Source organism: Delphinapterus leucas, chromosome 2 (assembly GCF_059928025.1).
Source record: "Delphinapterus leucas isolate spDelLeu-1000000601 "Yukka" chromosome 2, BTC_Dleu_Yukka2, whole genome shotgun sequence".
In the NCBI taxonomy this organism is placed as follows: Eukaryota; Metazoa; Chordata; class Mammalia; order Artiodactyla; family Monodontidae; genus Delphinapterus; species Delphinapterus leucas.
Window position 1 is genome coordinate 3,595,961 of NC_143130.1, and position 25,476 is coordinate 3,621,436.

Below are 25,476 nucleotides of genomic sequence, written 5' to 3' on the forward strand. Positions count from 1 at the left end.
TGCTGCCTTATAAATTAGTAAATAAACCTTTTATTTCAGAATGATTTTAACTTACAGAAAAGTAGCAACGGTAATACAGGGAGTCGCCCTCAGACTCTCCCTCCTAATGTACCACCTCGCATCACCACTGCACCTCTGTCAGAACTAGGAAATGAACCGGCACACTACTGCTAACAGATTTCACCAGTTTTCCCCGATGTCCTTCTACTGTTCCAGGGTCCAACCCAGGACACCGCCCTGCGTCACTGCGTCCGGCTGCCAAGTCTCCCAAGTCTCCTCAGACTTATCTTCCTGGTTTTCCACGACCTTTACACTGCGGAAGAGTACTGGTCAGGCATTTGGTAGAATGTCCCTCCACTTGGGTTAGTTTGATGTTTTTCTCATGGTCAGACTGGGGTTAATAGTTTTGGGGGAAGAATAACACGGCGAAGTGTCCTCATCACGTATCAGGATACACTAATGTAAAATAACACAAGGGAGACTGATGGTTCATCTCTAGCTCTTAATTCTTCAGCCTACGATGTCCAAAGCGTATGCAATACATTAGGAGACAAAGTACACATGAATGTAATGACATATTAGTCACTGTTCTGTCAAGAAAGAAGGCCACTTGGTCATGTAAAATCAACCTAACACGTCACTGAATTGAGTTTTAAGAAAGTCATGACATTTCAAAAAATTTTTTCCTCTTTATTTGAACACAGAAGACATTTACAGCATGCAGGTTAGCTATAATTATATGGCGCCTTCCCAAACCAATTATCTTTGAATGTATCTTCAAGCACTGAAAAGAAACCAACACATTCCACAGGTGAACTCAGACTCTTTTCTATCACCTCCTGTCAAATTGAGAGTTACGCACAGTAGTTTTCTTAAATTAGGCAAATAATTTAATTGATCACCATGAATAAATATTTTTATTTCACTGAGTTTCTCTTCTGAACCATTTATCAATACCACTCAGAAGAACATTAATACAGTCAGTCAAAAATAAAAGACACTGCAAATTGAAGTAAGTGTCAATGTTCCAGATGATCAGAAATTTTCATTTGTAAGAGTAAACGCTGTGTTTAATGACCTACCATAGCAAAAGCAGTTCAGTGAAAACAAATTTAGGAAATTCTCTGTACACTTTGTGAAAGTTTGAAATTATAAATAGAAAAGAACCATTAAGATATTTAAAAAACCCTAGCACTGTATACTCTGAACCACATGCTAGTTACAATTCATTGTTTGTTACACAGTACCAATACCATGATGTATCTTATAAGAATGAAACTACCATGTTCAGACAAAAGAGAGAAAAAAAATTCTGCTTCATCTAAGAATATTGCCCAAAAAGCAAGCTTTCGTTTGAAAACAAAATACAAATGTGTATGTGAATGCAGCCAAACATCTCTCCATTTAGAAAACTATCATCACAAATAGGTGGTAGCACTCTTTTTAAGTGAACTGCACTGCTTCAATCTTGCTGCTCTACAAGGTTTCATCTCAATTTTTGGAGTGTTTCTTTTGATCATTCCTAAAAACAATACAATCATTTGTAAGGTTGCAGATCGTAACAGCAAGGATTTTTGACTGTTAAAAAAATAAATTTATATTTTAAATGAAAACTATTATAAAAGTGGAAATTGCAACAGTTAAGGAAATAGAAAAATACGCCAATTATGATCTGAGTCTTCTGACTACGGCTCCAAATTTAATACAAATATCTGTATATAAAACTTTTTCGAAAAGTTAATTCTGCCACCCAGATCCTAACAGAACTTTCCAACTTTCTCTTCTGAGTAACCTTAAATCCCCATTCTCTGCAAATTTCTGCTAACACAGCTGCAGTTACCCACCCCCAACTGATGAAGCACACATTGAAATCTCTTCCCCTGTTACTTTTATAGCTTCTAAAACAAACTGCTGACTCAGTTTAATCATCTGAGGAAGAAGAACAGGTACAGTTAACGACAAAACTACCAGCTACTGCCAACAAAATAATTTATTTGAGGATTGTTAGTGACTTGCAAAAAATTTACTACTTCTAGACTAAACAAGAAATAAATTATAGTGTTATGACTTAGTGTACCAGGTAAAAAACCTCAGGGATTTCAGACCAAAATTTAACCTATATATTTATAAATTTACCATATATTTGTCTTGTCCTTCCATATTTTTTCTCAATTTCCATAGGCTATAAATTTAGATCAAACAATACGGTACTAACAATATAAAATTATGTTTAATCCTATAATATCTTAGTTCACTTCATTATATAGTAAGATGACAAATCATTATCCAATTCTTCTGTTAATTAGTGGGCTCACCAAAACAAAGCAGGCTGTTTTCATTCCATCAAGCTATGTGGATTAGAGCACTGGGAAGAACAGAAATAAATTCCTTTTCCAAACTCTCCTTCTTAAACAAAAGCAAAAGATTTGCTTTTGATATTGTAAAGTATTTCTATTCAAGATAATTCAACAACAGTCATTTCATGAGATAATTAAGTAGCCTTGCTCAGTCTCAAATGTCTAGTTAGGCAGTTTTAAAGGTTTCAGTGCTCAAAGAGTAGTTTTCAGAAGCAAACTTCAGAGATGATACAGATAATTTTTAACTCCGAAGTCATTTCAAGGGATTTTAATGTACAGTACTGACCTGATATAATTTGTGGGCATGTAGTGTTATAAGTGGTAAAATTTAAGACATTTAATCTAAAGCTTCCATTTCCCCTAAAATATTGTTTTAATAAGAAAAGAAAAACAACAAGCAGTAGCAGCTAGGTAACTTAAACTGAGATTAAAAAATAAACACAAAAAAACAAGTACAAAAAGCACAGTCCTGTATGACACAGTTAGGTTGGCACAGTGAAGACTAAATTTAAGACATGAAAGACAAACTGTGTAATAAATAGGGCCACAGTTGTAAACTGTCGTTTTTCCCTTCTAAGACACCAAAATTGCACTCTAGTTGTGTTGGGAAGCAGCAGAGTTTACGAGAAGAGAGGGCAGGAAACAGCTGTACAGGCCAGGTACAATTTATACACTAAAAAAAGGTTATAATTCTAAAGTTCCCAAGGGATACAGGCTATAGTCATTGATATAATGTCCTCTTCATACTTCAATTACTTTTAACACCTGAAGATGGAAGAAAGCACAGAGAAAAATATTTTTATTTATACAAAACTTGTGTTTGACATAATCATGAAAAGAATTAAATAAAATATACTAATGAGTTTAAAAACATTTAGCCAACAGCTCTGACCATTTTCCCCAAAACTGAAAAGATGGCAACATTAAATGACTGAATTTTTCCTTTTATATGCCTCCTAAGCAGAGCCATTTAGGGACAGTACAATATTGAAAGGAGGTCACCCTGCATGCTTTTACTCCCCGCAAGAGCTATGAGTGAGCGGATGTACGAGTTAGATTTTTTTAAAAAAGAAAAGGATGATTAATAGAATGGCAGCCAGTGGACAGTGGCAGCGACATTAAGCCAAGGACCACTAACTAACTAGCAATGTTACATACATGGTAGCCGTAAGAAACAAAAAGGGGCCGGGGAGGGATAAGCAAGAGGTACACGTGGTGGGAAGTGACAGTGAAATAAACAAGCCCAGGGACTTCCCTGGCACTCCAGCGGTTAGGACTCGGTGCTTTCACTGCTGTGCCCGGCGCAATCCCTGGTCTGGGAACTAAGCAGCTGCAAGGCGAGCGGGTGTGGCCAATAAACTACACAACACTACACTACACTACACACTAAACTACACTACACAACATTACACAACCCCGGCAGCAGGTGTCGCCTAGAGGCACCTGTGTTCAGCTGCCTACCTGCCTCCATGTTTATTAGAAAACCTCCACCTGTCCAAAGCATTACGCAGTTAGAAGAACCAGCCATGTAAAACTGGGTACTGAAAGTATCAGTATCACTCATACATTGCCATCTTTTCCCAAAATAAACCCAGTGTTTTGAAATGTTTTTCTTAATAATTAAAAACTAATTTAAAAATCTCTACAAAGTATCTAATTTTTTCAACAATTTATCACTTATGTAGATCATATACTCCTCAATCATGGGTTAAGAATGATCGATGCAAGACTTTAAAAAATAATAACCATTATCCTTTGGACCAGCAATGAAACAAACCTGTAAGTGGTTATACTTTTATAGTTACTTCAAGTCTTGAAAACCTGGGTTAGCCAGGTTAGCCATCTCCCTCATGTGCTTAAGTGCTGTCATGACGCTGCGATCAGCATTCTACTTTCAAGCTAAAACCTAGTTATATTTAACAAAGGCCATGGACTATCCTCTCTGCAAATGAGATAGGAGTTCAAAGTTCACATGTGAATTTTAATGTGAGGACAATATCCAAAACGGATAAACTTTTACCTGTATTTATAATTATCTTTTGAAAACTGCCCAGCTCCACTTCCAGAAAAGGCAGCTTGCCTACTCAGCACCTGTGCTGTACTAGGTAATGACATCTTAACTTGCGTAATTCTCAAGAATGACTTTCATTTTATTAGTAAAGGGGCTCAACAAGTTATTAATCCAAAGGGGGAAAAACAGAGGCCATCTCTTAATTGGCAGGAAAACTCCTGTAATGTCTGCTGATGTGACACAATATTAAACACGTATCACCCACAGTGTAGTCTGTAAACATGTTTAAAAGAATCCAATAAATGCTTCTAATAAACAGGGAATAGAGGAACAAGGCAACTACACACAGAAACAACCGAACACATCCGAGGAGGCATATGCTCAAGGACACTGGCTTAGTCTATTCAGTAAGTCAGTGTCATTAGAAAAGGGGGGGTGTTACTCTAGATTACAAGAGACTTAAGGGGAATAACCGCATGTAAACATCAGTCCTGGGTTACTCCCTGGTGTAGACAAACCAGCTGTAGAAAACTTAACCACAAATAAATAATTAGAAAAATCTGAATATGGATTGGTATAATACTAAAAATATTTTGTCAAGTGTGATAATCTTATTGTGGTATGTAGAAAAATGTTTTATTTCAGAGATACATTAAATAGGTCATAAATCCGTAATTTACTTTTACACTTAAGAATTTTTAAAGAATTTTAAAAGGAGTCAAAACGAGACAAATTAACTGTTTAAAAGTAACTTGTGCAAGCTCATAAAAGTAGAAAAATCAGGATGCAAACTTAGATGGGACTCCAGTATCTGTACTCTTTCCACTGTATCAATCCTCTACCGTGTGGACAAAAAACTGTATTAAATTTATGGAAATGCGACTCCTCCAGAATATTGCGTAATTTTCCACTCAAACTGAGAGCCAATGTTATGCAAAAATGACAAAGTAAAAAGCAGGATTAAAATAAACTGACTTTAGCACTGTTAGAAACAAAGCCAGTCCCTATCTCAGAGTTATCTACTGCTTTTAGTTTCCATACCACCTACACACTTGGGATTTGCTGAAGAATTTAATCTGAGTTCCTGTCATATGATAAAATATTAGGCAGCTATAATCAGTCATGCTGTATAAGAATATGTTCAGAATATACTGCCAAGTTAAAAAAGCTGGCTACAAAGTAACATATATAGAATAGCGTAGTATGTTGGTAGTATGTTATATTAGAATGTTTATTAGACACTTCAAACTTTCTAATTTAAAAGTTATAATATGTAAAGAAAGCTCCAGAAGAATATATACAATATATTGGGTGGTGTCTCTGGATGACATTTATCTTCTTGATAATTATCTTTTTGATAATTCTTCATCCCCCTACAGGGAACAGATATTACTTGTATTTAGAAAGAAACAAACAAGAACTCATAAATCAGTTAGAAAAACCACTCACAATAGGTAAATGGGAAAGGACACAGAAATAATTCATAAAAAACATACGTATATAAGTGGGCCAATAAATATACGAAAAAATCCAAATTCATTAATAAATCAATGAGATGCTTATTTTAGCCTATTAAATTAGAAACTTAAAAACTATTAATACTCAATACTGGCAAAGATGCAACAAAATGCAGTGTCCTTGGCTAAATACAATTTGGTGCGGTCTTTCTGAAGAGCAGTGTGTTAGTATGTGTCAAGAGCCTTAAAAATGTTCATTTTCTCATAATTCCACTTATGGGAATCTTCTGGAAATAATCTGAAAGTGAGGAGGTATAAAAAGATGTTTCATACTTCAGATTTCATACATGGAAATTTCAATTTTGGAAAATTTCAAGTATGGAAAAACTGACATAATTAAATGTCCAGTAAAATAGTTATAAACCATGGTATATGCATCAGACAACAGCCAGAGCTTTGAAAAATGACCCAATATTACGTTAAAAACAGCAAGAGCACAAATTAGAATATACATATAGTATGATCTGAACTATGAAAAAACTAGACGAAACCATGCTAAGTTACTTTTATAATCCCATACATTATGAAGAAATCATAACACTACTGTGAGAATCCAAAACACTGCTTAGCCACCAACGGCTGAACATCCCCACGGACAGCGGCGACTCCGAAGCCAGCCAGAGAGCACAGACCCGAGGGCGCCGCGTGAGGCCACGCCTGCTCACCTCCTCCGCCTCGCACGGCCGCCGGCGGGCCGTTCTGCACAGGTGCACCTCCCCCACGAACTGCACTGGGATGAGCCGGAGAAGCTGCCGGATGTTGCCCAGGACGAATAGGTTTAGCTGGGATGAAAAACAAACACTGACTTCAGAACAAATAACACACAACCCCAATGATTCGTTAAGTCTCTTTTCTTATTTACAACGAATTCCCAAATGTCTTGTTTTTCTTTGCCTTCTTGTTTCTCAGTGAATCCCTCTATCTCTTTTTCTTTTTCAGTTACATCCTTTTCTCCAGGACCTATACAATCCTTAGCCTCTTAAAAACCTTATTCCTGCATCAATGCCTAGCAATTAAAGCATGAAATACCGTGCAGGACATTTTCTTGCAAGTCTCTTCTTGCTTTCATAACATCGCTCTACACAGCTGCTCCTACACCTGACCAGTCTTGCTTGTCTAGTTCTGATTTATCTCCTTGTCCTGTTAATTAAGGTGGCTATTCCTCAATGCTCTGCATTCCCAACAATGCCACTCTGGTAAATTAGAAAATACAGACAAAAACCACCGTGACATCACATAACAAATCAATCAGATTACGTTCTCAAGTAAATAAAAACATTCAAACCAAAGCAAGGTTTAAAGGTTTTTTGGTTTTTTTTTTTTTTTTTTGGTTTAAAGGTTTTATTGTGTCCTACTAACCAATTTGTGCAGAATGCCCTCTTCTGGCCATATTCTTTGACCTGACTGCTTCCTTTATACGATCTACTTCCTGCTGATAGCGTTTGCGATCGCGAGATGCATTTTCTTTGGCCTCTTTCAGTGCCGACTCCAAAGCCTTCACTCTCTCAGCTGTAGCTCTGAGTCGCTTTTCCAGCTTAGGAAGCTCACAGCGAAGATCTGCGTTATCACGTACCAGCTAAAGGTATATAGGAAAAATAAGGATTCTGACTTTAACGATGATTTGAAAAAACAGAAACATTTCATAATTTCTCTTGAAAGAAAAACTACATTTTATACTAAGGTTTTTCTCACTTAGCTAATTTAAATAATTTAGACAGCAACAAAGAATACATATACCCATAAATATCATCCTCACATATGTTTCTCCCCAAAATATAACTTCATTCAATACTGGGGGATTGGAGAGACTGTTCTTTTTCCCTATGACAATATGCTACAACACTGTGTTAGGTCTCTTCATTAAGATACTAATCTGGTGGAAACAAATATCTTTTTAGATACAGCAAGATCCACAATTACACATAAACTTGGCAAGTCTCTTAATAAGCACTGAAAGCAAGGAAGGCTAAAATTCCCTTAACCCCACTCTACTGCAAACATCAGGTTTCTAGTAACAAAGACATACAACAATAAAGTATGCCAAGAAACTTAAAAAGTAAGTAACTGAATCACATATCAAGCCTTAATAAAAAATAAGCAAAAAAACCCCACAGTAAGCATTACTTTAAAAAAAATACGAACTCCCTCATTATTGTAGTATTTCAGACTCTGGGGCATTAAATGTATAAAGATCAAAAAAAAAGGGGGGGGGTATTTTAACTCAAAGACTTGTCTTCCAGAGATTTAAAAATGACCATGAATAAATTAAGAAAACTAACAGACCTGAAACCCTACAAAGAAAACAACACGTTTTCATTGACCTCTTGCTAAAGGCTGTTAGGAATATTAACTCCCATAAAAACTGCTAGTTGTTTGTTCCTACAATTGCGTGATAAAATAATGGAATGGCTCAGGGTATGAAAATCCTTAGGACTCTGAAGACTCAGATACATGCCACTCCTCAGATTTTATTGCAGCGAACACAAAACATTCTCCTTGTTACCTGTTTGTGGACTTTGGTGAGTTGTTCAAGATTATTCTCGAGAAAGGAGATTTTTTGCTTCTGAGCAGCACTGCCTCCGGTGTCGTCCGAATCAACCTCGGCGCTCTAGAGAAGACGGGCAAGTGCTATGAGACCAAGTAAGGGCAACGCTTACCTCCCCACTCTTATGACAGTGTGAGGCTACTCCACTCACAATGCAATTAGACACAGTAAACACAGTAACACCGACCCAGTATTATTTTATTACCTTTTTAACCCTGGTGGCCAGGTCCTGAACAAAGAGCTTCCGCAGGTTGTGTAAAGTCTGAAGTTCCTTCGCCTTGAATTAAGAAAGCAGTATTTTTAGAAGTAGGTCTTCAAACTGAGTAACTAGGGGAAGAACCCATTAAATATTCCCCAATCCTATTTATATCCAAGTTTTTCTTACCACCGTCTCTTCCAAACCCTTCAGGTCTTGTCTCGCTTGTTCTCGTCTATCTTGCATAACCCTAAACAGTGGAAGAATATACAAATACATTTTCAACTTTGAGTCCGTAAATTCTATATTTAGCAGAAATATTGAATCAAATATTTTTATGTGACAGGATCAATGCTTACAAATAAGTAAAAGATTATCATAGAAAAAAAAAAGATCATCATAGTTTTAAAAAACAGCTTACCAATGTTGTGTCTTTCAAAGAAATTTCTATATGCCTTGTAATTTTCTAAATCTATGGTTTATTAGAAAAAAACTGTCCTAATACAGCAATGGAAGCGATGAAAGAAAACGTGGCAGAATTCAAGGAATAAGGAGCGGTTCTTTTTATATTTTAAGAATATGCATTATCATATAGCATACTGATCTTTATCCAAAATAATTCTGATTAACTGAAAATTACAGAGATTATAAATTATTGCAGACTAAAACATTTTATGCATTTTAAGTTACCGTTACTCTAAACAAAATTATGGCTGAGATTCGGCAGAATTGTTAAAAAATCAACTCTGAGCTGGTCCTGTGGGTGTGCCCATCCTAACCAACTGTTCCTTTATAAATTGTCTCTGATAAATTCAAGGTATGTGAAAGTTATAATCGTGAGTTTTCTACCTGCTCAGATTATAGAAAACTGTGTGTTGACTATACTTTTAGTCAGTAAATAAAAAAAATAATAAATGGCAAAAACCTCTGTTCAAAAGGCAAGGCTAAAACAATAATGGTCTTTTATTTATGCAAGATCAAATCTGACAAAAATTCCGTTTTTGTGGCAGATCCTGAAATCTTCTAAATTACCAAATGTCATGTTTTAGGTGATTACCAGTGAAATATTAAGACCTGGCTTTCACTTAAGTACAAGAAAGTATTGCAAGTTTTTAGGTATAAATCAAACCAACTCAGAGGGTTTAAGAAAAACACCCTTTAGCCTACACGAAGTGAAAACTTTATCCACTGGATATTTCTGAGAGTAATGCCAGTAACTCTCTCATTTAGCTTTTACTTTTATACTTGAACTAAGGGTCTACTCACGTAAGTTCACGTAGCTTTCTGCTTTTGTCCTGCTCTGTAGCTTTCAGCTTCTCGTGCTCCGCTCTCAGGCGCCCTTGCTCTAATGCCATCTTCTGGTTCTGGCTGACAAAGTAAAAACCTCGCAGCATCAACATCCCCATCTTCTAGATGTTGCCATTATAGCTTTCCAACTCTCCAATTCCACAGTCTCACCATTCAAACACGGCAGGCCTCCTCTGTTAGGATGTGACCCCCAGCAGCAAAGAGGACTGGGCTACGTTCAGCCCACAGTACTTTTTATACTTTGGTTTGAAACCATAACTTGATTTTGTATCTTTCATCTCCCTGAATTCTTATCCCTAAATCCGTTAACAATAAGCCCCATGTCCCAAACTTTGCCATCGTTTTTTGTTACTCTCCTCTGGTTCCTACTCAAATCATGATTTGGTCACAGATCTCAAATTTCTATAAATTCTGTGCTATACGCATATGGTTCTGGAAGTAGCAAAATGTGTCCCAGAAAAATGGAGATGATAACTCCTATTAAAACACACACTTCTAAAATCCACAATTTCCAATAAAGTTTTTCTCAGTTAAGAATATTTTTTAAAAGTTAAGGAAATGATTCGGAGGAGACAGTAGTATCTATTTGTAATAATGGTTGAAGTTGGGAATTCTTTACTTTTTACTGAATATTTACATCAAAAGACCTAAGACATTTTTCCAAAATTTCCTATGGAACTTAGAAGTTCCACTCATAAATGAAAAGATTCTTCATTTTCAAGTCAAAAATTGTTTCAAAGAAAAATGCAGGTTTCTAATAAGGATATACTGTCCACCAGTAGTTTCTGCTATCTCAGAGGAAAGCATACTTACTCTTGAAGATCAGTGATAAGTTTTTCTTTTGCCTCGACTTCATCTCTCAAACTACTGATCTGTTTTTGATGTGTTTCTCTGTGGCTTTGGATCTGCTGTTCAACGGCTTGCTAAAATCATTGGGGGAAAGATATTACGTCAGATTACTCAAGATTAACAAGGATGAATGAAAACTGTGAGGATCCAATGCTACGTCGAACTTGCCTTGACTTCATTTGCAGTCTGAACTTTATTCAAATGCTCCTTTTCCATTTCATGCACCTTCTCTGTTTGGGTGGGGAGAGAAAACAGAAGAGAGGAAATGGGCCTTAGAGTTCTTGATATAAACCAAGGGGCAAATGGGTTTTATGAGGCTATGTTCCTTAACAGTACTTGACTTTAAATTATCCAAATGCCAAACGGTAAATCTTGCTCTCTATGCTCAAGACATACTGACTTGTAACTTTATATTCTTTGTGTTTCCTTTTACTTTCTTTGGTTTCCTTTACTTTCTTTGCCAAGTCCTGGAACAGATGGGTTAGCACATGGTAGGGAAATGAAACAGCTTTCCCCTATGTCAGGACACACACACACACACACACACCACTTTATAACTTTGTGGGAAATTCCTAGACTGGCCACTTGAATATTCAAACACGATTTCAAAAATATGTTTCAAAGCCACATTAAAATGTGTTATTTGTTTACTATTCCAAGTTACCTGTATTCCTACTAATCTCTATCAGTGTGAATGTTGACTACAATTATACTAAAGTAGGTAATAACTTACAATAGAGATATAACTCATAAATAACCGGAAGTGAGTACCTTGTGCTCGAAGCTGGACTAGTTCTTCACTGAGGGAATCCACAGACTCCTCCAGCTGCCTTTTCTTTTGCTCCACATTTTGAAGGTATTCAGTCAATGACCTGATTTTGGCTTCATGCTTTTGGGAAAAATATACTGCTATGAGGTGGAATAAAATCTCTGACACAAACTTTGTTGTCCAGAATATTTGAAAGTAAGCAAGTTTTATCGACATTATCTAAACATATAATACATTTACAGAATAAGATATTTAAACCTAAAATGTTCAGGGGCAAGATTTACAATGATAAAGAATTTAATCAATGAAATGGTCATGTGTACAAGTTTTTAACACTTATAAAATAAGGCACTAAAGGCTGACATATGAGATAATATTCTTACTGTTATCTCCAACTAACATTATTACCCTCATCCCTCCTGCTACAATTCCTATCTTGGTGAATGGTCTCACCCATTTAGTTGCCAAAGCCACAAAATCAGCCCCACATTTTTATTCACCCTAGAATCCTTCCAGATTCTTCAATAGTCACATCAGTCACAGCTCTCTAGTAAATTCCTCCTATACGTAACATACACGTTACCAAATACAACCCACTTAAATCATGCATGTTATTTTACTGCAGCTAGAGTAAGAAAAGCTAATTGAATTAACCTCTTAATGTTGTTACTCAAAATAACCTACGGACGGTCATTTTTAGTAACACGTTTACAATAGATAAACTTTACACATGGCTGTTCAGGAATGAGGACCCTGCTCTGCGGCACATACCTGGGAGATGCGAAGCTGGCACGCCGCCAACTCCTTCTCATTTTCTTCCACTTTTCTGCTGCTCTCAGTCTGTGTGCTTTCTAGCTGTCTGCAGCGCTTCACCATGGTTTTCACTTCTGACTTCATTTTGCTAATGTAGAGCCTTGCGACAGTGAACTCTTCATCTATCATGCCAGTTCCCTCAGGCTGCTGTGAGAAAAAGGGAAACAGAAATGAAAGACAGAAATGTCTAGTTAGTGTTTACGCAATTAGACTCTAAAATCTTAAAACAAAATTAAATATTTTAATACTACTCAACATTTGTAGGAAGTCTGGAATTTTTTCTTTTATTAAATATTGTTTTTAATAAAGGGTGAGTAAAGCAGAGCTTGATTTTTGCCTTCCTTACTTTCTAAAACTTAAAGTTAATACATGCCTACAAGGAAGATGGATGTAAGCGTAAAAACAAACAAACAACACTAATGAACGCTGCCTCTTTCAATTTTTGGATTTCCTCCTCAAAGGCCCTCTACAGTAAATTCACTGTTAATCATGTATATGTCCAGTTCAAAACTTAACAAATAATGATGTTTAGGTGGCAGGGAAATGATGACTTTTAAGTTCTCCAAGGAGGAACTGTGGTCAGTGTACATTCCTTAGTAACTTTCATTACAAAATTCCAGTACAATACTCAGTGTCAAAAATAAGGAGCTCAGGGGAATTCCCTGGTGGTCCAGTGGTTAAGACTCAGCATTTTCACTGCTGGGGCATGGGTTCAAGCCCTGTTCAGTGAACTAAGATCCTGCAAGCTGCACAGCACGGCAAAAAAATAAGAGCTTGACCTTCCTACTAAAATCTGGAACAAGACAAGACACTCTCACCAATTCTATTCAACACAGTATTGGAAGTTCTAGCCAGAGCAATCAGACAAGAAAAAGAAGTAAAAGGTATCCAGACTGGAAGGGAAGAGGTAAAACTGTCATTATATGTAGATGACATGATATACACTATATACAGAAAACCCTAAAGACTCCACACAAAAACTACTAGAATTGATAAATGGAATTCAGCAAGGTAGTTGGATACAAGATAAACATATAGAAATTGGTTGCATTTCTTTACACTAACAATAAAACATCAGAAAGGGAATGTAAAAAAACCAGTATCTTTTAAAATTGCACCAAAAAAAAAAAATACTTAGGAATAAACCTGACCAAGCAGGTAAAAGACTTAACCGCCAAAGCAATCCTGAGGAAAAAGAAAAAGGCAGGAGGCATAACCTTCCCAGACTTCAGACAATACAAAGTACAGTAATCAAAACAGCACGATACTGGCACAGAAACAGACATATGGAGCAATGGAAAAGAACAGAGAGCCCAGAAATAAACCCACACAACTATGGTCAATCACACAGCTTTGACACATGAGGCAAGAATGTACAATGGGAAAAAGACAGTCTCTTCAGCAAGTGGTGCTGGGAAAGTTAGACAGCCACATGTAAATCAATGAAGTTAGAATACTCCCTCACATCATACACAAAAATAAACTCAAAATGGCTTAAAGACTTAAACATAAGACATGACACTATAAAACTCCTAGAAGAGAACATAGGCAAAACATTCTCTGACATAAATCGTACCAATGTTCTCTTAGGTCAATCTCCCAAGGCAATAGAAATAAAAGCAAAAATAAACAAATGAGACCTAATCAAACTTAAAAGCTTTTGCACAGCAAAGGAAGCCATAAACAAAATGAAAAGACAACCTACGGACTGGGAGAAAATATTTCCAAGTGATGTGACTGACAAGGGCTTAATTTCCCAGATATACAAAACAGCTCACACAACTCAATATCAAAAAAACAAACAACCCAATCAAAAAATGGGCAGAAGACCTAAACAGACATTTCTCCAAAGAAGACATACAGATGGCCAAAAGACACATGAAAAGATGCTCAACATCATGAATTACCAGAGAAATGCAAATCCAAACTACAATGAGGTACCACCTCACACCGGTCAGAATGGCCATCATTAAAGTCTACAAATAACAGATGCTGGAGAGGGTGTGGAGCAAAGGAACCCTCCTACACTGCTGGTGGGAATGTAAGCGGCTGCAGCCACTATGGAAAACACTACGGCAGTTTCTCAAAAAATTAAAAACAGAGTTGCCATATGGTCCAGCAATCCCACTCTTAGGCATCCCCTTGTGGTTGCCAAGGCGCAGGAGGGGAGAGGAGTGGGAGTTTGGGATTAGCAGATGCAAACTATTATATGTAGAATGGAAAAACAAGATCCTACTGTAGCACAGGGATGTATATTCAATATCCTGTCATAAACCATAATGGAAAAGAATATGAAAAAGAATGTATGTGTGTGTGTATAAGTGAATCACTTTGGTGTACAGCAGAAATTAACACAACATTGTAAATCAACTATACTTCAATTAAAAAAAAAGAGAGGAAAAAAATAAGGAGCTTGAGAAGGAAGAAATAAACCTGTCTTTGTCTGCAGATGACACGGTTGTTTAAATGTAACATAGTATGTGTAAGATCCAGATGACAAAAGAAATCAAAGAAGGACTACATAAATGGGAGACGGTCCATATTCATGGACAGAAGACTCAATATTGAGATGTCAGTCTTTCCCAACTTGACCTATAGATATAATATAATCTTAATCGAAGCCCCTCCAAGTTATTTTGTAGATATTGACAAAGGGATTCTAAAGTTTAAATAATAAGACCTTGAATAGCCAACATAATATTAAAGAACAACAGAGCTGGAGGACTGATGCCACCCAACTTCAAGACTTACTATAAAGCTAGTAATCAAGATGATGTGGTATTGAAAAAAGAACAGAAAAATAGGTCATTAGAAATGAATGGAAAGCCTAGGAATAGACATACACAAATACAGTCAATTAATCTCTGACAAAGGGAATTCAATTCAATAAACTGTGCTGGAAAAACTAGTCATCCACATGTAAATACAGAAGAATTTAATTTCAGAAAAATTAACTCCAAATGGATCATAAACCTAAATGTAAATACAAAACTAAAAAACTTCTGGAAGATAACACAGGAGAAAATCTAGGTGACCATGGGCTTGGAGATGAGTTTTTAGATGTAACACCAAAACCACAATCCATGAAAGAAAAAAATTGGTAAGTTGGACTTTGTTAAAATTAAAAACTTCTGCTCTACAAAAGACACTTAAAAAAATGAAAAGATAAGCCAGACTGGAAGAAATATTTGCAAAACACATACCTGATGAAGGACTATTATCCAAAACATACAAGGAGAACTCTTAAAACTGAAGGTAAGAAAACCAACAACCAAATGCAAATTAAAACAACAATGAGGACTTCCCTGGTGGTGCAGTGGTTAAGAATCCGCCTGCCAGTGCAGGGGACACAGGTTCGAGCCCTGGTCGGGGAAGATCCCACATGCCACGGAGGAACTAAGCCCATGCACCACAACTACTGAGCCTACACTCTAGAGCCTGCGAGCCACAACTACTGAGCCTGAGTGCCACAACTACTGAAGCCCACGTGCCTAGAGCCTGTGCTCTGCAGCAAGAGAAGCCACCCAATGAGAAGCCCGGGAACCGCAACCAAGAGTAGCCCCCGCTCGCCGCAACTAGCGAAAAGCCCGCGTGCAGCAACAAAGACACAAGGCAGCCAAAAATAAAAAATAAATTAAAACAAAAAACCCGCACAACGAGATAATATCACACATCTGTTCGAATGGCTCAAACTAAAAAAACTGATGACCTCAAATACTGGTAAGGATGTGAATTAACAGAACTTTTATTCACTGCTGGATGGACCAAAAAATGCTATATAAGCCAGTTTGGAAGAGAGTTTGGGAGTTTCTTACAAAGCTAACATAGTCTTAACATATGATCTAGTGAACCATAATGTAAAAAACACAAAACAAGTAGAGCTCAAGCAGCACTTACTGATGTTTATTAACAGGAAAAGAACTACATGCAAAACACAAAAATATCGAGGATCCTGGTTTTTTTTTTAAAGAACCTATTTGCAAGGCTGACTTATTTTCAAAATACTGTAATGGTTTAGTGAAAAAAGCAGTTTAGGTGTCAGGGTATCTGTACTATTATCACTCTGCCACTAGACATAAGCCAGTCTTACTCTTTATTTTCTCTATCTTTACGACTTTTTCACTTAAATTAAGATTATTTGAACATGAAATGGAAGGATTTTTCTAAAAACAAGTCACAAATCTACAAAGCAAATTTTGAACAACACCTTTCTAGTGTTCAGTAATATGAAGGAAATCTACTTTTTCATCCCAGAAGATTCCCACAGAGCTCGATCAATCTCACATTGCTTCACCATAAACAGGACAGGACAGGATGTTCAGACTGATGGGGAAGAAAGAGCAAGCCATGTCATCCAGCATTTAATAACAACACTTTGCTCTGTTTCGATGAGGTGAGCCAGCATTAAAAAATGACATGATTACGAGAACGAAGGCCTGCCTCCATCAACAAACAGTAGCTCTGAATAACATCTAACAGAAGGAATGTGTGCTCCACAGTGAAAACTTTTATTTCATTTCCAACTCTTGTTAAACGGCTGTTTAGTTGGTTCTCACTATAAACCCAAGTTTAAGTTTGTTCTCTTTGTTACTATAACTAGACTTTAATCAAAAAAGGAAGTCTAAACAAATACCTACTACAACATACAAATCACAACATACAAATCTTTCACGTTATGTGTATGTTTTTGCAGTTAAGAGTCTTTGGTTTTTTGGTCTAAGTTTTAAAATCTACCAGGTCACAAATTTTTTTTTTACCACAAGCTAGTGCTAATATAACCAGTATTAGCATCCTGAAAAAGCTTATTAGAAAAGAAAAAATAAGTGTGGCAAAATTTTGATTACTGATTAACTCTAAGGTTCATATTATTCTCTTTACTGTTATATGTTTGAAATTTTTCAAAATAAAGAGAGAGAGCGCATTAATTAGCAGTGCTCACCTTTCATCTTTTTAAACATTTAAAGCAATCAAATTCATTCACAGTTTACTCCTTGAGCTAATTTTCACTGTTGTTTCAATTACATACTTCCTGTGTGGTAATTTATTAACATAACTTCTAAGCACAAAATCTTTACAAAGAAGAAAAAAACAAACATGGGGTCCAAATAAATGCTACTTACTGAGCATGTCTCCCCAAGCACCCCTTATTCTCCCCCTTGTTCCTCGGCTATTTAAAATTAAGTTAATACCATCTACTACAAATGGCTGTTGTGAGGAGGAGGTAATGGGTATGAAAAGAACTCTGAAAAATGAAAGTATGAATTGTGTAAAGATTATCATGCTTAATATTTGGTAATTACAGTTACCTTTACGTCGTTGTTTCCTACAGCAATCCCTATTTCTGCCAGGTCTTTCAGTAAAGATGCCATCATCTCCGCTGCTCGCTTTTTCTGGTGGTTGGTCATTTCCTTAAGTTTCTGAAGCTCAGCATCTATACTTGCTAAACTTGCCTAACAGAACCAAAACAAAAGGTACTGTTAAATCTATTAAATGAAAGATCAATTCAAATATTGACAGGTATTTCAAGTTTTCACCTAGTACTCACAAAACCATTATTTTCTGCTTTCATTTTCTTGAATTCTCTACTGAGTTCTGCGAAAGCTCCCAGCTCAAACTTAAAAAATATTTTAGGCCTAAGAGACCATGTAAAGTAGCTATATTGTAATTTCATTAAGGGCAAACAGTTTGTATTATTTCACTCATTTCTGAGATTGGGTAATGTTTTCTACTTAGAAATGGAAAACTTCCAAATTAACTATATTTGCTTTTCATTTATGACCATAGTATGGTATGCTTGTGGAAACTGAGTCTGAGAAAATAAGTGTTAGAATGCAACTCACAGTCTTCTAGATGGTTGGTATGTTTTCTTCATCTGCTTTTTATATACTACTTAGTTTCTGAAAAGAATCCACCTGATAATTACTACTACTTTTGTACTATGATACAAGCAATTATCCAGGAGAGAGTGATAAAGTAGCATTACTATCTGAGTTAAATTACTATAATTATAAATTTAAAACACTAGCTGGCTTACCAGCAACAAAGTCACCACAATTTTGAAAACCCAACCGAATCTGGTTGCTGTAAAACTATTCATTATATCACAGATCAGATACTGCATTTTAAATGTAGGTTATTGACTTTTAGTCAATATCTTTTAGTATCATTTCAGCTGCTCATTTCCTTAAGTATCTGAATAGCGGTATATTGTGTGTTCACTCAGTTTGACCTACAGTGTAATACCAGGTCTAAATTACCAGACATTTTCTCTAGCAGCTGAACAGCAATATTGTAAGCATATAAAAAGAAGCAGAACACTCTAGGGGTTTCTAACTCCTTACCAATACAGTGCTGATATATAAACTGGGACACAAACAGAACTGTCTTAAAGACTGAAATCGGTGACCAAGGACCCACTTACAGTTTACAGAGTTGTAAGAGACTCCTACTGTTCTTCCAAACAGAAATTAGGTTTGCTAATAATGCAACTCAGTTAAGAGTTATAAAGGTGTCTTGATCTCCATGGTATTAAACTGTAACTACAAGCTAACTGTAAGCTGGGAGGTTAAAAAGGGAAAAGGAACTTCTCCAGGGGCAGGAAACCTTTTAAAAATGCCATTTCATAGTGTTGACTGCTTTCCTTTAGACACTTGACACGGATAGGGAGATAAGTAGTGAGCAGTGATCCTGGGTCCAACTCTAAATGTGATTCCTAAACAAGAAGTTAGCATTAACAACAAGAAAACTTTTAAGAAAAAGAGCTCATCCATGGTGATACTCAAAATACTGCAGCAGCAATCACAGCTGTATACTATTTCTGGCATCACTGTTGGGGGGCAGCAATTCCTGCCTTACAGCTATGAAAACAAAACCCTCATCCCCTGGGGAATCACAAGGAAGATCCAACTACACTGTCCTAGGAAGGCACTGGTCCGAGTGCTGGAAACGTAACAGTGAACAAAACATAAGTTACATGAAGTTACATATCCTGCTATTTTATTTTTACGTGCACATTTTCAATTCTAGTTTGAACAATTAGCTAATAACTTTACTGAGCAACTAGAAGCCAACTTTCACTTTTTTAACAGTAGAATAATATTTGGAATAGTCAATATGTTTTAAAATAGCATTTAATTACGTATTAATAGATGTTTAGAAACTAAAAAGATAACCCTCCTCCCTCCACCTTTAAGGCTTCATATATGGGAGGAAATAAAATTGACACTTCAGTTCCTTAAGAACTGACGTTATCAATCTTGAGCTTATATAGAAATAAGTTACTTAGGTAATTTTTCAATTAAGAATACTTGTTGTATAGTATTAGGAAAAGAAAACTATATCCTACCGATTTCTGATTCAGCTCATCACTAAGTAATTCATATTCCTTAGTTTTGTCTTCAACTTCCTGAGACTTCTGATCATAGTTGACAGCAAGTTCCTCTAAGGCTTGTAAAACTTCCTTTACTTCTTCTTTAGAGGCATCATTTTCTGCCTGAAGACGATTCAGCTCAGCCTGCATATTATCTTGATCCCTTCTGGTAGATGCCAGAAGCTATACAAAGGAATAAAAATATCTGTTTTATCCAGGTTTTTAAATGTACACAGGTTTTTAAAATGTATACAAACCAAAAATAATCTATTTCCGCTATCATTTGCAAATCACAAAGGGAATGAAATGTGGATGTTATTATGCATGGTAACATTTATTCATTCAACCCATTTCCTGAATGCCTACTATGTGCAGGCTCTGTGCTAGACACTGTGGGAGGTGGAAAGGAAATCAAAGATTCCTTTGAGGAATCTAGTAGAAGAAAGACAGGTACACAAATAAATGCAATACAAAATGAAATGTAAGAGCCATAAAGGAGATAGGACATGACAAAGTGCTTGGTAGTATAGGAAAAGGGGGGGATATTTCTGGACAGGTATTCATGGAGAAGGTGGCTATGACAGGAAGATTTCTGTCATGTACAAACTAACATAACAGAAAGAAAAAGGCATACAAGGCTCACAATAGTGGGCACAGAAAAAGAAAGAAATCAGTAATGTTTTAAAAGTTTAGATTTTCTTTGGGCAACAGAGGGTGGCACCTGAGCCATGCCTCAGGAAAACCTGTTATCAGTAAATAAAATTTGAACTGGAAGAAGCCAAGAGACTAGTTAGGAGAATACTGTAATCACCCAGGGTCGGTGGCTTTTAAGTAGGGGCATCTGGAAATGTATAGGAGTATTTCTAATGGGGCAGAATGCCAATGGCACTTCGAAGTGGGAGCCAGGGATGCCCACTGTCCTACTATAATGTGCAGGACAGAACCATATAAATGGAGAATTATACAATGTTACTAGTGCTCCTTTGAGAAACAATACGAGAGGTCAAACAAGAATAAAGATGATCTGACCAGGATTAATTTCACTGATGCTGGGTATCTCTCACTGAAGCTGTATAGTCTTTGCTCCCATCCCCAGAACAAACCTTAAACAAAGGACCATTTTTCAATTATCCCCCCATTCTGCCAAGTGAGATGAAACGAGGGTCCAAAGTGAAAAACTAGAGAGAAGGAACTTGAAAGAAATAAGATGAAAGTGAAGATGACAGAAATGAACAACAGGTTAGATGAGGGTAGAAATGGTGAAGGGGTAAAAAATGATCTTATTCACTGACATTCTCATTTCCTCAATAAAAGTCATACCCTAAAAAAAAAAAAAAAAAAAAAAAAAAAGTCATACCCCAAACTACAAATTACTAAAAACAAAGCCAATACAATTCAGAAATCAGTATTTTCTTTAATAATCCCTTTAGACATATATCTGTGTTTAACTGTTTTTTATACTCCTTCCCTCATCATTTCCATGACGAAATATGCTTCATAAAGGGAGGGGGAATCTAAGGTTACTCCAGCTCAGTGTAGTCTTTCCCAAGGATCAGTAAGAAATGATTTGGGGGGCTTCTCTGGTGGCGCAGTGGTTTAGAATCCGCCTGCCAGTGCAGTGGACACGGGTTCGAGCCCTGGTCCAGGAAGATCCCACATGGTGCGGAGCAAATAAGCCCGTGTGCCACAACTACTGAGCCTGCGCTCTAGAGCCTGCGAGCCACAACTACTGAGCCTGTGTGCCGCAACTACTGAAGCCTGTGTGCCTAGAGCCCATGCTCCGCAACAAGAAGCCCAAGCACCACAACGAAGACCCAACGCAGCCAAAAATAAATAAATTAAATAAATAATTTTTTTAAAAAAGAAAGAAATGTTTTGGGGAAAATAAGACAAAACAGCACTGTACAAGGAAATAAGACAGAGTTAAAAAGAAAAAAGTCATTCTCCCCCCTCTAGTCAGAACTCAAACTGAAAAAAAAAAACAAAAAACCCAACCCCCAAAAACCTTAAGAGGAGGTCAATCTTTGCTTCAGTCTGTATGATGTACTGGTCTCATAGGATACCCACAGTGAAGCACGAACATATTCAAAAATTTTTTTAAATGTACTCGAGAATATTCCGAGCTCCGTAGGTGCCTCCATCTTTTATATTTAAGTGACAATGACAGACTATAAAGCTTTCCTGGAAGCAATATGACAGGTTTCAGTTTACCTCTTCCTGATCCAACATTTGGGTCTTCAGTTTCTCTACCAATTGGCTCTGTTGATTAATTTCTTCATCCTAGAATTTTTAGTAACAGGTTAACAAAGTAGCTCACAACCTGGTTCTAACTGATTCCTAACACAAATTGTGATTACTTCCCACCCCCCAATATTTCAAAGTCATTTTCTCCAAATTCAACATAGCTTATTCCAATATCTTATCTTAGGACGGCGTTGAAACAGATGGAATTTCAATGATCAATCATAGTAACATACTTATCACACAATAAGAAAAAAAGGCTTATGTTTATGAAAGCTATTCATTAAATACTTTAAATGCTAAAAAGTAATAAACATGTTGAAAGCTTTGTATTGAAAATAAAGCCATGTAGCCACTTCAAACCTACCTACCATCTCTGTTTAAAATACAATAAAAACATCACCTAACAACAAAAACCAAAAACAAAGCCAGAACAATTTTCTTCTGGTCTCCTTACTGTTTTTCTTCCCACCCTCTCTACTTGGTTCAAAATTGTGCTATTTTTCACACTACTGATATAATCAAAGCAAAAGATATTATTTCCACTCAATTCTGTTCCCTCTGTCTAATCTCTTGCATCACTTTTATTATTAGAGCCCTCAGATCCCTGATTCTAAGAACATTTCATTAAGGCTCTCCAAGGACCCATGCCAAATTTCCTTTTGAAAGTTCTTTTAGCTTAAAGAAAAGGGAAAAAAAGATTTGCCTCATATACAGTTTCTACATACAAACAGAGATTGTGATTTTATATTTTTTGTTAATACAATGATCTTGAAAAAGTTAACAGAAATCTAGGAAGATGTATATAGGTCACAAGGACCCATAATATTGAAATTAGAACATAAAAATACCTATGTCAAAAATGTTCCAAAACAGAATTGAACATGAACAATACCTACCTTGTCATCAAGTTGTTTGTACAACTTAGCAATTTCTTCTTCACACTTCCTTCTTTCAGAATCAGTAAAGTTCCCAGTAACTCCAATTGTGGCTGCTGGTTTATCATTGGTAATAGTAATATCCTTATCCACTGCAAAAGCTTCCAAGTTGGTTTTCTCTTTGTCAAACTGTTCATCAATAGGCACTGTCTCTCCTAAAATAAGACAACAGAATGGTTAATAAAACCCACCTGTCTAAAACTAATTTCAATTTTACTCAATTTCAGCAGCTCTTACCAACTTTATCTGCTCAGTCCCTGAGATATGAAAAGTTGGAATTACCTTTTTTTTTTTTTTGCAGTATGCGGGCCTCTCACTGTTGTGGCCTCTCCCGCTGCGGAGCACAGGCTCCGGATGCACAGGCTCAGTGGCCATGGCTCACGCGCCCAGCCACTCCGCGGCATGTGGGATCTTCCCGGACCGGGGCACGTTCACCCGTGTCCCCTGCATCGGCAGGTGGACCCTCAACCACTGCGCCACCAGGGAAGCCCTGGAATTACCTTTGACTCTCCCCCATCTTCTAAAGCCAGTCACCAAATCTTATCATTTTAATTGATTTCACCCTAAGCTAAGCATCTTGCCATCTTGAGACTTCTATAGCTAGCTAGTTGGCCTTTATGCCTCTATTTATTATTTTAGGTAAAATCAGAATTTAATGTAAAAGATTTTATTCATTTTTATCTGATGATCCCTAATGCCTTTTAAATTTATAAAACAGGTCTAAATCTGGATTCAGCAACTCAAAACAACAAATTCATAAGTTATTACCATTACGCCATCGGTTGAGTTCATTTTCAAGCCACTGAATGGTGTTCCGCAGGGTCTTATTTTTTTCTTTTTCTCTTTCATACTTCTTTTTCCACTGTTCTGCAGTTAACTCTACATTGACACAAACTGTGTTCTTAATTGTTTTGGCCCTAAGAGAAGTAGTTGGGGAAAGGGGAGGGGGGAAGAATGTGACAATTACTTTCAATTGGTATCTATATTTCTGTAATATATGCATGTGTGGCTGGTAATTTAACTTAACTATTCTTGTCCAGTTATCTTTGACTAAATCCTAAGAGCTATAATTAGTACGGTGCTTATTTACAATCCATTAAATTTGGGTCAGTCCCAACATCTGTAAATAGATTAAAAAACAACAACAAAACCTGATGAGTATAAAAAAACACGAGCCCATCATTTCTCCAATTCATTTATAAGGCTGAATTAAGAAAAGCAATTATCAATGATGTTCAGAGACAGAGTCATCATTATTGACTTTCCCAGGCTAGCCATCTCATATATGGTTATCTCACTATGTGAACAGGTCACATATGTCAACAGGCTTAACATAGGAGATTATGTGTCAGGTTTTGCTTTATTATCTGATTCAAATGTTTGTTTTTTTTTAATGCTGAATTGAAGCTTCTCACATAAATTTGACTCAAGTTAACATTTGACTGTAATGCACTAAAACTTAAGTAGTAAAATTAGTACTTAATAGTACTAACTTTAGTACTAAAAGTTAAGTACTAAAACTTAACTCAAACCCAAGCAGCCTACAAGATGGGCCTTGGTTACACTATCTGCCTCTCAATTAGAAAGCTCCCAGCACACTAACAGTACACACTGATTTGAATATCTACCTGAAACTTTCCTGGATTTAATAAACAAAAGGCCTATCTACATTTAGACTGCATTTTCTTTTCTTTTTTTGATATCCCATTCAATTTTATTTAGTTCAACAAGCATTTTCTACAGAGGGTATGTAAATGTAATACTTGGTTTTCAGGTGATTCTAGTCCAGAAGAGGAGACAAAAATATAAACCAGGAAGTTAAAATATGGGTGATAATATCAATCACATAAAGACTTCTGTTGCACTTATAACACGATAAGAAGCAATTGGGATTAACATATAGACACTATACATAAAATAAAAAACCAACAAGGACCTACTTTACAGCACAGGGAACTATACTCAATATTATGTAATAACCTATAAGGGAAAAGAATCTGAAAAAGAATATATATATAAAACTGAATCACTATGCTGTATACCTTACATGATATTATAAATCAAATATACTTCAATAAAAACATTTTTAAAAAGATAAACAGCAGAGAAGCAGGCGGTATAGACTGCATTTTCGTAACAACAAACCTCTGACCAAACAGGAGCGTAGATTTTGTTTCAGATTCATTGTATGAGGATGGAGAGCAGCAAATTACAATAGTGGTTCTACAGTTCCCACCTAATGAATCTTGAAGGATTCTTGTCATTTTACTATCTCGATATGGGACATATGTCTATGTACAAAAACAAACAAACAAACAAGAAAAAAAAACAAAGAGGACCAATGGATTTCTACGTAATAAAATTTGTTGTAGAAATGTTACTTCACAATAAACTACAAAGTGATTTCAGTTGTTTTAAATGCTAGTTATTAAGATGGAAACAAGGATATACATACTAATACTATAAAATAAATCCCTAAAAGACAACTTATTCATACATACTGATTCAGTGAATCCCTCTCTCACTCACACATCCATGCACATGCAGGTATCTATCTGTAACT

General features: G+C 36.3%; 1 protein-coding gene across 1 annotated transcript in view; it reads right to left on the minus strand.

Moving 5' to 3' along the window:
• Positions 1 to 676: 676 nt before the first annotated feature.
• Positions 677 to 25,476, minus strand: part of KIF5B (kinesin family member 5B) — a 44,156-nt gene continuing 19,356 nt past the window's right edge. The window contains exons 10-26 of the mRNA XM_022580631.2: positions 25,059 to 25,204; positions 23,682 to 23,830; positions 22,875 to 23,068; positions 21,946 to 22,014; positions 19,711 to 19,917; positions 17,672 to 17,815; positions 12,324 to 12,512; positions 11,555 to 11,672; positions 10,952 to 11,013; positions 10,748 to 10,857; positions 9,893 to 9,994; positions 8,816 to 8,876; positions 8,636 to 8,707; positions 8,389 to 8,493; positions 7,245 to 7,461; positions 6,551 to 6,667; positions 677 to 3,122 (exon numbers count right to left, since the gene is read on the minus strand). Of these exons, the coding sequence (XP_022436339.1) occupies positions 3,106 to 3,122; positions 6,551 to 6,667; positions 7,245 to 7,461; positions 8,389 to 8,493; positions 8,636 to 8,707; positions 8,816 to 8,876; positions 9,893 to 9,994; positions 10,748 to 10,857; positions 10,952 to 11,013; positions 11,555 to 11,672; positions 12,324 to 12,512; positions 17,672 to 17,815; positions 19,711 to 19,917; positions 21,946 to 22,014; positions 22,875 to 23,068; positions 23,682 to 23,830; positions 25,059 to 25,204 (2,079 nt within the window). The 3' untranslated portion in view covers positions 677 to 3,105. The remainder of the gene's footprint in view (positions 3,123 to 6,550; positions 6,668 to 7,244; positions 7,462 to 8,388; positions 8,494 to 8,635; positions 8,708 to 8,815; positions 8,877 to 9,892; positions 9,995 to 10,747; positions 10,858 to 10,951; positions 11,014 to 11,554; positions 11,673 to 12,323; positions 12,513 to 17,671; positions 17,816 to 19,710; positions 19,918 to 21,945; positions 22,015 to 22,874; positions 23,069 to 23,681; positions 23,831 to 25,058; positions 25,205 to 25,476) is intronic.